At 43.9% G+C, this 12,810-nt stretch overlaps 1 protein-coding gene across 1 annotated transcript in view; it reads right to left on the bottom strand.

Moving 5' to 3' along the window:
• LOC121618023 (latent-transforming growth factor beta-binding protein 2-like) overlaps positions 1–12,810 on the bottom strand; it is an 84,073-nt gene that overhangs the window by 31,883 nt on the left and 39,380 nt on the right. Inside the window, exons 9-10 of the mRNA XM_041953260.1 lie at positions 3,919–3,993; positions 101–223 (exon numbers count right to left, since the gene is read on the bottom strand). Of these exons, the coding sequence (XP_041809194.1) occupies positions 101–223; positions 3,919–3,993 (198 nt within the window). The remainder of the gene's footprint in view (positions 1–100; positions 224–3,918; positions 3,994–12,810) is intronic.

Here is a 12,810-nt window from a genome sequence, read left to right as displayed (position 1 = left end):
AGAAGTGGGCACATCCTTCAGATTCTAATGCAACACACAAAACAATGGACATAGCCTTGATGGATGTATTATGATTCAGAGAAAAAGGGGCAGTACTTACAGACACAGTGCTTGCTTTCAGGGTCTAACATGAAACCTGGTTTGCACGTGCACCTGAAGCTTCCTTTGGTGTTGAGACATTCAGCATTCTTACAGATCCCAGACAAGAGGCACTCATTGATGTCTGTGAAATATGCGGTACGTCAGTCATGAAGTATCTAGTACATTTCCTGATTGTGGAAATAACATGAAGTAATGTTTTTCCTCTGACAAGAAATTTGTTTTGAACTCCCAGTGAACCCCTCAACCAAACTGATTTTGTGTGCCGCATTTCACATTGATTACACAGAGCTTGCAGACTAGCAGAGACGATGTAGTGCTTTATTACACTTTGAAGGATGACAAAATATTGCACTAGATGGAGTCAAAACCACTAGCTGCAGGGAGGTGATGAAAGGAAACATGCACAGTGAACCAGAACACTCATGTATCACTCCAAACTCTCAGGGCTGTGGTGACCTTGACTGTGAAATCTGGGTAGTCAGGCAGACAGAGAGGAAATAGCAGAATGTTTTGGACCGTTTTCCCCCTCAGCATCTTTCCTTAACAGTGTCCAATAAGGTTCACAGCATCCTAAAGCAGCCTACGTCAATGAGTGAAAGCCATAAAGAGGTTTCTCTCCTCTGGCTGGCCTGAACCATGCGCTGGAGCGATAGCACACAGTGGCCAGTGGAGTTTGCTTACTGCTCCAACAGCTCCTGAGCCACTAAGCCAAATGGAGTCAAGCTAGCCAGTTAATGTGCCAGCCAGGAGCATAGGGGGACATATTTCAGGCGCTTAGTCATGCGATCACATTGGGACCAGGCAAAGTTTGTTTTTCTACCGTGTTAAACAAAGAGTACATCATTAGGTCTTTTCCCATTGCTTTGACGACTGGAACCCGACAGCCTGCCACCACAGATTTTCCCAATTCTAATTAATCTGCTCTTGTTTTGTTGTTTTGCTTCCTCTTGGAAAAAGTGAGTTTATAAGGGATTGAGGCTGATAAATTCTGTGGACTGAAGTCAATCCAGGGAATGCCTTAAAGTTCTTTTTGTTGTTTCTTCTTTTCTAATCTCTGCCGCCGTTGTTTTTCCATTTCTCTTTGCACGTTTAGATCTGCCTTAGGAGGAGCTAGTTCTAAAGATAAAGCTGGCCTTGACAATGACAAAGCCTCCAGCCTCTTTGTTATGACAATGTAAACAAGCCTGCGTCTCTGGTCTGAAGAGAGACCTGTTTGGATGAGTAAGGATGAGGCACATACTGTGAAGACAATGAAGCAGACCACAGATGGCGTGTCTGCCTGTGTTGATATTCACGCTCTAAAGAGCTAGGAACAACAATATTCTGTACATAGGTGCTGTGGGGACTTGTTTTTAGTTTAAGCAGCATGCTATCTGGTCAGAGTTCAGGTCAGCTTTGGGCTCAGTCTTCATCACATGGGGTCTTTAATCCATGGTTCGGGTGAGTCCCAGATTAGTGCTATTGTTACAGTCTGCTGGTGGGTTGATCGGGATTTAAACTGACTTCCATGACAACCTGTCATGACCAGCACTAATCTCGACATTTATTTTGAATCTATGCTTGGCTGCTCTCAGTGACAAATACTCCTTGTTATAAGAACTCACAAGTGTCCCTTTTATCACAGCTGTTCTTATAGTCAAGTGATTCATATTGACGATTGCAATCGATCCAAAAGGCGTCCAAACGCTCCATCAGCCGGTCTGCTGTGACCTTACTTGACCTTGCCCACTGTTACCTTCTGGAAAAACCAAGATTCAAATAAACACGCACAGAAATATTTATGGACACTGTAAAGGAAATTGGCAACATTACTCTCGTAATACGTGTTGGCTGTTATGGCCAAAGGGAGTACCTTATGACTACTTTGGAAGTCTCAAACCAGACATAACTTATGGGGCCAAAAATGCATCCATTTAGAAACTGTGAATAGGGGGAATGAACATACTCAAAATACAGCCAAAGCAGCCTAGGAGAAGAACGTTCTCAGACAAATTCCTACTGTATAACCTAACACATCGAAGTCTCAACCTGTTGACCCAGGCAGTGTGCAGTATGATAAATTTCAAATGTCAGCGTTTGAAAATTGTGTATAGATTTTATTAGGTTGATCCAAAATGTCAAAAGAGAGTTATGCAAGACTTCCATCATATCTTCTTTGAAGTGGCGCATGAGTAACATGACCTGCCCCCGGCACCAGTTTACCACCCACAACAGAAACTGCACATGCATCTATGTGCGCCTTTCATCTAACAAGCACAGTTCAGCTGACCTAGTTTCCGAGAAGCAGCTTCTGAAGATAAGGAAATGTCTCTGAAGTCAGATAACAGCATAGGGCTCTGATGGGGCATCTTATCGCATCGTAGCGTGGACGTCACTGACCACAAAGGGTCAGTGTACAAAGGAACAGTGGTAAATCATGCCTGTTAACGAATCTGAGTCAAGCTCTGCTCTGTTCCAATAAAACACACCGCAAACAACTCAGACTAGGAGCTCCAGTTTGGCAAGCTGGACACCATCTTGATAATAATGACAAAATCCCAGAAAAAGCGAGTTTTGGCTTCGTTGGCAGTTCCTGCAAGACCGAAATTAGAAATAATTTTTGGGACTGGAGCAGCAGCTGAACGGGACAGATTCTCTAAAGCGCTCCAGTAAATATTGTGGGTAACTGTCAGCTTTGCTTTTTTGGAACTCCAGAAATGAGCAAGTGAAAAGGAAGAACATCTTGAAACAATCACAAACTTAAAGCATGAATAATAGAAAGATACATTTCCACAGCTGTTGGCTAGTTGACACACTATTGGAAAATAAGTGTGTCCTTGTCCACAGGTCTCTGTTTTATTAAAATATGTTTCCCAGCTCAATCATTACCTGAAAATATCAATAGGCCAATAGTACTGTGCAGATCAGAAAACATGAACTTGCTGAACCAGTGGAAGAGGCCTGTTAGAGATGCAGTCAAAGCTGTCCATTGGACCGTTATGTTGTTGCACTTAGTAGGCTTCAGTGAGCATTGCCCTTTGGATTATGACACCATTAATCAAGTCATTGACACAGCTCAAGTAGGCTGTCAGAAAGGACACGTATTGTTATTAAAAGTGTCAGCATCAGTTGCGTTGTTCACAGATTAAGCAGTGCATTTTTCCTGCGTCTTTCAGCCAAGGTTTATTTGTTCATTCCTATTAATTCTGCTGATGTATACTAACACCACCAACAAATATAAATAGCCTGAAGCCTCTAGTGGAAGGCAGAGCTTGACACTGTGGGTGGTGACTGAACTGAAGTCCAGCTGACAACTAAACACCTCTGGGATGCTGCAATACAGGAAAAAACAGTGTATGTTCAAGAACGACCAGTTTGTTTTTACATACAGATGGCTGGGTGAGCTGGCAGTTTGGGGAGGCTGAGCAACAAACAGGTCTGCAAATAAAACTCCCTTCCAAATACACAGAGAGCCACATTTACCATAATCGCAGCCTGCTGTACCAGTCTCCACTCAGAACCACAAAGACCAATTAAAACAGCAGCCCCAGGTGCTTATTGGCTGCTGAACTCTAACCCCGGACCAAGGCTAATTGTAGTCTTGACCTGGTTCCCACAGAGGCCAGACATACAGCAAGGAATACTCTTAGAGAGGTGCCCAGGGGTCCATGTAAGCATGGAAACACAGGGACACTTTTTATCACATCTATTAGTATATTTCATACACTGTTGTTATTGGTAAGCTACCTATCAAAGTATGCAATGGGTTGATTCATATGACAACATTCAGGAAATGCTGAACTTCATGCACATTCTTCAACATATTTCATAGCTTACCTTGACAGTGTGTGAGATTTAATCTTTTAAAACCTTTGGGACATTCCACTTGTCCGTTTGCAATCACTGCATATGCTGCAAAACAGAAAGAGAAAGCACAGCTTTAGAAGAGAGGACTGATCTTAGAGTGCTGTCCCTCTCTGTCACAAAGCACTGCATTCATGGCAGAGGGAGCAGAGGAGCGCAGCTTTAGGAGGGGACCGTATAACTTACAGATGTGAGCATCTTGGCAAGGGGAAAAATGAGGGGACCCACAGCTGGGCCTCGGGGGACTCTAAAGTGAGTGTATGGAAATTGATCCCCATCAACCACACTTATAAGACAGCACTGCCATCCAGCAGAATGTAACGATAACACTCGACGTCATTTATAATCATATTACCTATAATTCTCCTCAATCCCTGGGGAAAGACGAAGGAAGTGCTTACATCATAAATATAATGAGGAAACCTACGTGACAGCCTTGACCTTTATCATCAACCACATTGTGAATCTACTTAAACAAGAGACGAACACTTTAACTGTGCACACTAGGACTGATGATTAATGTACGACTTAGAGGAAGGTGATTGGCCCAAACCTTTTTTTTTTCTTGCTTGTTTTAAGACAGCAATAAAAATCATATGGTGTGTGCTTCAGGTGTGTACATTAGAAGTTCACAGAAGACCTGCAGTAAATAACACGGCGTGTCTGTTAACGCCCCAGTGCGGTCATAGTGACAGAGGCTTGAAAACATTATGTCATTACTCACTCAGCACCCAGCGAAGCCCCAGCATGCTACAGTAAATGCACAGAGAGGTCAAAGTGACCATCATATGGCAAAGAGCCAGCCTCTGTTTGTGTTTGACAGAAAAGGAGCTGGTGTGTACAAGGTTCTACAGGTTTCTAAACAGAGGCAGAATGGTTATTAGTAGCAGATCTTTCCATGACATAAACTGAGATGAAGAATTTTGCTTCATATCATGTTGAAAGGAGATGATCTAACTTCTGATTTTGGAGGGAAAAATGTGTATTTGGGTGAGGAAAGCTCTATGAATAATGACATGCTTATTAGAATGACAGGACTGTTTCTCACTGCTACAGTCTACTCACATTACAGTCATAAATCAGAGAGCTTAAAGCAACGATGGTAGAACCTTGCTAATCGTGATAGCCACGATTCTGTTTTTCACTTTAGACACATAAACGAACTGGAAAAAAGCAGTTTTTGCCAAGATTTCCAAAAAATATTCGGTGGTGTAAGTACAACAAAGTTTGTTATGTCTCTGATCATGCAGGCTTTTCAGATTCATGAACATGAATAGGCATTTTACTTTTTCAAAACATGAAACAGACCTTGATTGACATACACCTTTGCATTCATTTTTACCTGCATCATCATTCAGTGAGAGTAAATGTAGGGAGAAATCATAGTTTCCAAGATTGTGGGCTCAACGAAAGCAGAAATGACAGCGCTGAAAATCTTTGGATTCACACCACGGGCAGAAAAAAGTACAAGTTTACCAAAGTACAACATTGCTTTGAACTTGCTGCCACAGCGACAAAGGGTTGAAAACAGAGGTGACGCATGCAAGGAACTACGGTTATAGCCTTGCCACAAAGAAAACACATCTCTTCCCCTGGCAGAGTGCTCTGGGAGAGGGAGAAAAGCTTCACTGTGTTTGTGACCAAGCTGCAGAAAACCTGTGAGTGATTGAGAGAAAGCTCTGGTCTGATGTAAATGGTGATCTGGATGTCTGACTGCAGGCAAGATCACATCTCTGAAACCCATCTGTCCTCTTCAGCCAGCTACGCCACCAGACATTAGACGCAATCTCAAACACATACAATGAATCTCCACAAGCATAAATTTTCAAAGTTGGTCAATGGAAAGAATTAGGTACTGTGTGGATTGAGGTTCCAAACCCTGTGGCAAGAAAAAGAGACTTTATCATCCTTCAGTATTCACAGGATGCCAATATAGCAATCCTGGAAACATCTACCACCAATGCAAAACCCAGCAATCAGTCATAAGTTTGTGTCATTTTCCCAGGAGTGACTGGAATGTGTGCCACATAGAGGCTTTCTGGGAACGCAGTCCTGGAAGCTGAGTTATGTTTTGGTCCCGCTGTGACCCAGTGGACCAGGCAGGGTCAGTGTACCTGAGGGTTGACAAAGCAGAAGTGGGTCAGCATGAAGGGGGCAACGTGAAAAGGGGGGAACTGTGTCAAAGCGACGGCCCTGTTCCTGTCTGCCCACCTCCTCATCTTCCTCCGCACCCTCCTAATCCCCCTTTCAAAGTTTCTGAGTAATGAGCTGTTGTGGTAGGGCGGTGGGCACGCCCCCCTGCAGCGTTGGGATCAGGGAAAGTCTGGCCTGAGTGACAGCAGGGCGCACATGCCAAGGGAAGCCCAGTGGGGGAGGTCCGGGTGTCTCAATAAAGCTTATTAGCAGGGAGGTGAGGACCTCTGCAGTCAGTAACAATTTCAACATGAATCTGAGAGACAGCTCATTTCAAAACTCAACTTGTCTTAAAATGGCTTGAGAGAAAGAGACTGAGATGTTGCGGAAGTCTTGAACCTTCAAAGCTAATTATGTAAGAAGTACTGCACAGACATTAAACAGAGATGTAAAGTTGGCATGTGTCCACATATACCAGACGCATTTACGGTGTATGTTCGTAAAACTTTATTTGCGCACAGGATCTAATTTGGCAGATTGTACTCAGCGTTTCCTCATGTGCACCCTGGGTCTAAAAATGCTTTTATCAGAGTTCAATTCAGTAGATCTTTATTGATCCCTCGGGGAAATTTGCTTGAAGTAAGGTTTAAAAACCAGCTGCCTGAACTCCACAGCCCTAACCACAGCCCTCCTAAATACTGGTGGCCTTCTATACGATGCATTTATTAGAGGACACAGAGTGCCTTGGCTGTTCGATTAATTCAGTAGTTCAATAATTTTAGAACGAGGTTTGATAAATCACTGCAGTTGAATTTTGTGTCTGAGGCCTAGGCTGCTGTACCAGCAAATCAGTCGAAGCCATGTCTGCTGAACATTCACCTCAAGAAGAAATTGTAAGCACCGGGACTAAAAATCAGTGACAACTTGGCCATGTAATGTTCACTGTTGTGCAAAAAGCTGAGAATCACATTATAATCGGAGGATTTAATGATGTGTCCGTTCTCATGCTGGCTTCTACAGTCATTTGTGTAGAAAGCAGAGTTCTACAGGCAGTGGCTTGCAAGAGTGAGCTCAAGCTGCGCATCATTAGTGTCACCCTTGGTTACAAAGACTGTAGACCCCGACTGGTCTGTATCCACTGAGGGTACAGACAGAAACTTCCAATTGTTGTCTATCCATTTAGCCCTGTTCAACAAAAGACTTTGTCACCCCTTACTAATTTATTGTCCGTCTCCATTCAATTGTGTTGTGCATTCCACTGGCAACTGTTCAATAATATTTGCTCGAATTCCCTGACCTGAAAGTGCAATTCAAATTCCTCGGAGCTTCTTGATTAGTGGCGCAGTCCAAAATTAAATCTGAATAAATCCCTTTAGTCTCTTTTCAACATTAAAGGGTACGGCTATTCAAATGAAAGGACAGCTTATGCAAAATGAGAGAGAAAGCAAAGAGAGAAGGAGGAAGGAGGCTGAGAGCGGAGAGAGTTTATGGGTTCCTCAGCTGTACAGAAATCTCTAATTGCTAATTTGGTACAATCACTCTGCAGACCACCCGGCCTGGGGGCTGCTCTTCTAAGGCGATCGAGAAGTCTGGTCCATCAATCACAGGGCACAGAGCCCTTCACCAGCATCCCTAAAGACCTGCCTGGGAGGCAACCTCAGTGTTGGACTTCTCCCCTTAGCTGGCTGGAAAAGCTAAGAACGCGTGGGAGAAAGGAGGGAGGAGGGATTGATGCCATCCACGGGACGGGAACAGGAGACTTCCTTTCCACTCCATTGGGGGCAGCTCATAGGAAAACAACCCACATCCAAAGCCAAGTCCTCGTCAGGACCCTTTCCAGCAATTTACTTTCTGACATGCCGCCACGGGACAAACTGGTGCCGCAAAGAGAAAACCAGAAGCAAAGAGAGCTCTTTAATCACCATGGAGGGTTTCAGGCCTTTGAGTCTCTAAGATGGCAAAGCCATCTCTTGTTGGCCTTTGAGCCAATGCTTGATTGGAGCAAACAGCTGAAAGGGAAGTAATTCGCTGTTAAAACAGAATGTCTCATTGGCACGCGCCACATTTGCCATTCTGGCACGGTCCATATCACATGCCCTGTAAATAATGTGTCGCTGGTAGTGAAGCAAAGGCCAATCAGTTCGGACACATGGGACTAATATCAACATCCTCCTGCCGATACAAACATAGACACAAAACCAATGTACAAGCTACAATCATTAACAGTCTTAGCTGTGAATCTGTATCACATTGCTTCAATGCTACCATGCCACAGCGCATGTAAAGCAGCAACAAAAAGGCTTTAAAGAGATTATTTCATTTTTATGCAACATTAAATCTTGACTCAAAACATACGTTTCATTGTTTCTCTTCATGAAAGTATGCATTTTACATCTCTGTTTGTAGTTTGACAATGTTGCTTAACGCCCTTCTCAAAGATGCTGATGGCAATGCAACCCGCATCAAACACACATTTAAAACAGGCCCGCATTCCTCTATAATCTGCAATTCACTGTGGCATATTAACCACCTGGGCTCGTTCCAAATGAAGGCATGCCACGGTATTTTCCCAATAAAAATGTGCTTAACTTCGCTTGTATCCAATTAAGAAATGCAACACAAACTTCATATTCATGTGCCTTCAACTGGGTTTTATTTCTCGTAGTGGTTAGGTCTGCTCAACCCTGATTAGCTCCACTGCTGCCCGGCTAATAGATTCCATCATTCTAGCTGTGAAGGGATAACACTAAGTCAACAACAATGAATCAAATGCTGTCAATGATATGTGACGTCTCTATCTAATCACCATGAGAGGCTGCTGTGGAGTTGTTCCAATGCATCTGTTCTCTTGCTGACTATTTCTGAGGCAAAGCCATTGCATCTCTGGTTTTTGTTGGTCATTAACAAGTGTTCATCTTTGATCAGTGCTAATAAAAAGCAATATGCGCGGGCTTTGGCCCCCTCGATGGATGTCAGATTAAACGTCTAGGGAATAGATGGGAGATTTAGGGGGGATGAGTTCATGTGGGAAGATCTGGAAGTCGTGGAGCGCTGTGGGCCCCTCCTTCTTTGCCTCATCTGACTTTATTGATCTAAACCTCATGAAGAATAGTGTCCTCATTACAGAGAGACAGTGAGGAGGGGGGAGTGATACAGGCAGGCAACTCCCACAGACGGAGGTGGAATAGAGGGCGGGCAAAGACAGCGCTAGGGCAGTGACATCATGATGACCTTGATGACCCAGGGAGGCAGAGTTAGAGGAAGAAGCCAAGGCTCCTGTGGGTGTGGTGGTTACTTTGGGCCCTGGGGAAGCCTGATCTGGCTCCCTGGGAAGCCTCCCAGCATCGCAGACAGGCAGAGTCACAGAGAGGGAAGCTGCCCAGCAATGACAGATGGGGAGACAAACGGCTTGTGGAATTCCATTAGCTGTGAAACTCACAGTGAGGGAGGGGCTGCCAGCACAGCTATACAGTCATGCCAGCACTATAGTATGGGTCAGATTAGGGCTACAGCAAATGGCTCAGTTGGTTTAGGTAGGGCTGGGCGATAAATCGATTTTATCGATTAATTCGAATTTGTACTTAATCTCGATTTGTTTTCATGAAAATCGATTTTCTTATCAACATCCGCCACCAACGCCTGCCTGCTGGACTCCCGTAGTTCAGAGTGCGCGTGCCCCCGCCCCCCCCCGGTGCTTGATACACAAACAACATGGCGGCGAGCGGTGCAGATCTCACCCCGAAGAAAGATAACTTTTATGATTTGGAATTGGTTCGGCTTTGTGGCGTCAGACACTGAACAAACAGCACCTCGCTGCAAAGTCTGTTTAAAGGCTGTCACTACAAAAGGTAGCAGTACGACCACTTTACTGCAGCACCACAAACAGAAGCATGCTGCCGAGTGGGAGAGGTGTTGCTCCATATGAATGGATCAAGACCACGGCACCCCAAGCACCGTCACCAAAATAACAAACTACCGTATTGGAAACATTGACAAACTGTATCCCGTATGATAAGAAAGGAGCCGGGTGGAAAGCTGTCACGGATGCAGTCGCGATGTATATTACGAGAGATATGGTGCCCATATACACCGTGGAAAAGCCGCGATTTATTCACCTGCTGAAGGTTTTGGACCCCAGGTACGTGCTACCAGGCCGCAAACATTTTTCTGAAGTTGCCTTGCCTCAGCTGTATAACAGTACACGCCAAAGGATCGCTACGGAGCTGGAAGAAGTTCCGTTCTACTCCGCGACAACCGATCTGTGGTCCAGCAGAGTGATGCAGTTTAACGGTGCACTTTAACGGTGTTTGCACTTTATTTTATGTTTTATTTTTTCAAGTTGGTTTTAGAGTGCATTGTGTCATTTTGAAACTAGATAAAGCTCACTGAAAAGTTACTTTGTCACTGTTTACGATGGTAGGAGGGCTTGCCATCTCTTTATTGTGGCTTGTTTATGTAACTTAAACCCCAGAAGGGAGACTTTAAACAAAATAAAATTGAAACTTGTTTTGAACTATTTCTTTGTCATCTGCAAATTGATTTTAGGTAGGGGGTGAAAAAAAATCGATTTAAATCGTGAATCGGGATTTTTTGTGAAAAAATCGGAGATTTTTTTTTTAGGCCATATCGCCCAGCCCTAGGTTTAGGCAACCTCAGATTACTTCACTGATGCATCCTTAAGTCAGAGTCGCACAAACAACACTATCCTGCCTTTTTGCTCTTCAAGGATAAACTTCCTCTCAGTTTCTGCCATGTGGTTCTCACAGGACTTGCAACCAAACTGCCTTCTGCTCCTGTCACCAACTGACTCACTTGACTCATCAAGCCATTGGTTAGCTTTCAAGGTTGATGAATAATGAAGTGTTTGTTCAACCAAAACAAACAAAATGATCCTTTCAGCATCATTGTAACTGATAAATATAATGATAATAATAATAATAATAATAATAATAATAATAATAATAATAATAATAATAATAATAATAATAACAGGTATAATACTGTATACAGTGATACCACAAAACCTTGATCGTACCATGAACATCTCATACCGGTGCAACTGTATGTAGATTGAACTAGTTTAAAATTGCAGCGCAGGCTGTTTTCACTCCACCTCATCATCAGAACCAGAGGGATGGAGCTGACTGCAGCCTGCTCTGGTTGATCTGGATCTCATTACGACCTATGAATCCTCAGCATGTAACTTTTAAAGGCTCCTAAAGGCTTCAGCTCCCACTGAGATGGGACACGCTGGCATTTATGCCTCCATAACGTCAGCCCTCCTTCACATACACACACATCACACACACACATAATCCTCTCCTTTATTGCCACAACAGTGACAAAAGGTCCACAGTGAACAATAATAAATAATACTCAGCTAAATAATGTTGTCAGCTGTGCTGAAATGCATATACATTCAAAGACTTCAAAGACACAGACTGCCACGTATCATGAGCTGATATTGTTTGCATAAAGCACTGTGGTGATTATCAGCTGACACTGTACCATTCACAATATCAAGTAAGGCTGATGCAGATACACTGTCAGTGATGTAGAGGTAAAATGGCCCAAATCCAGGAAGCAAAGATTTACTAAAAATCCTGTCTTCAACAGAAGTGTAGCCGTCATAGTGTGGTCATGTTGGCATCATCTATAAATGTCATAAAATAAATGAAGTAGCAATGCTTGCTCTCAGTCAGCAGTGCACTTTGTAACCAGCTATAAACTGACCAATGGTAGCGTTACACCCCTAAATACAAACTGGGCTTTCATGACATCATTATCACATACTCAACAAGAGACACAGGAGACTCTTATAAAGCTATATGACTTTTTCCCCACAGTGCAAGTCGACGAGTGGCTCATTCACTATGAAATAAAAAGAACAGCATCATTTTTCAGGGGCTGTTGTCTCCAGGTTGTATATCATTCCTGTCAAATACGTAAAAAAGCATACATCTTGGCCAGTAGGGGAGGAATGAAGCTGAAAGAACTAGCCAAGTGTCTAAACTGAGAACAATAACACTCTGGAGGAATTCAAAGCATTTCTCTTATTAAAGCTCCCTCCAAGACTTCTGGGACATAGTACATGACTTCATTTTGACTTAATTTTTCCTCTCTTTCATTCTCTCTATCCCCTGCCTGCGTGTGACCTGGGACCCAGGCCTGCAGTATGCTGCCCCCAAAAAATCCACAAAAAATGAGCGAATGGGGTATTCACTCGGCTTCTCCCCCAAACTTCAAAGGAAAGAGCAGAGGAAAACATCTGGGAGCCAAAAGGGATCGTGCCGGGGACTTAGGAAGAGCAGGAATCTGACATGCTGAGGGAGATAGAAAGTGGGAGGGAAAAGAATGGATCAGCATCTGTGACAGATGGAGGAGACAGAGAGGGATGATGTCTGCTTCTGATTAAGGTCCAGTCAGACATTAAACATGGTTCGAGTACTTTGACAGCCAACTGACAGCTGCAGGCATGCCAGAGATAGGACTGTATGTAAGAGTGTGAGGAAAAGTGTCCCCATGTGCCACCAAAGCTGCTTTGAGAGGCCTCAAAATAACACGCGGAGCTGTCAGGCCGAGTGGGTCTCCACCTACAGTGAAGGGTGTCACCACCCACTCGGCCCTACTGGTGTACCACCACCCTGCTGCTGTTTCTCAAACCTACCGCAGCTCTGGTTGGGAGAGGCAGCTGAACTGCGCCTGTTCATTTCTTCACTCTTTCAAGGCCGC

This window comes from Chelmon rostratus, chromosome 15 (genome assembly GCF_017976325.1).
Source record: "Chelmon rostratus isolate fCheRos1 chromosome 15, fCheRos1.pri, whole genome shotgun sequence".
NCBI classification, from domain to species: Eukaryota; Metazoa; Chordata; class Actinopteri; order Chaetodontiformes; family Chaetodontidae; genus Chelmon; species Chelmon rostratus.
The sequence above is the reverse complement of the archived record's forward strand: the minus strand, read 5'-3'. Positions and strand labels throughout refer to the sequence as shown.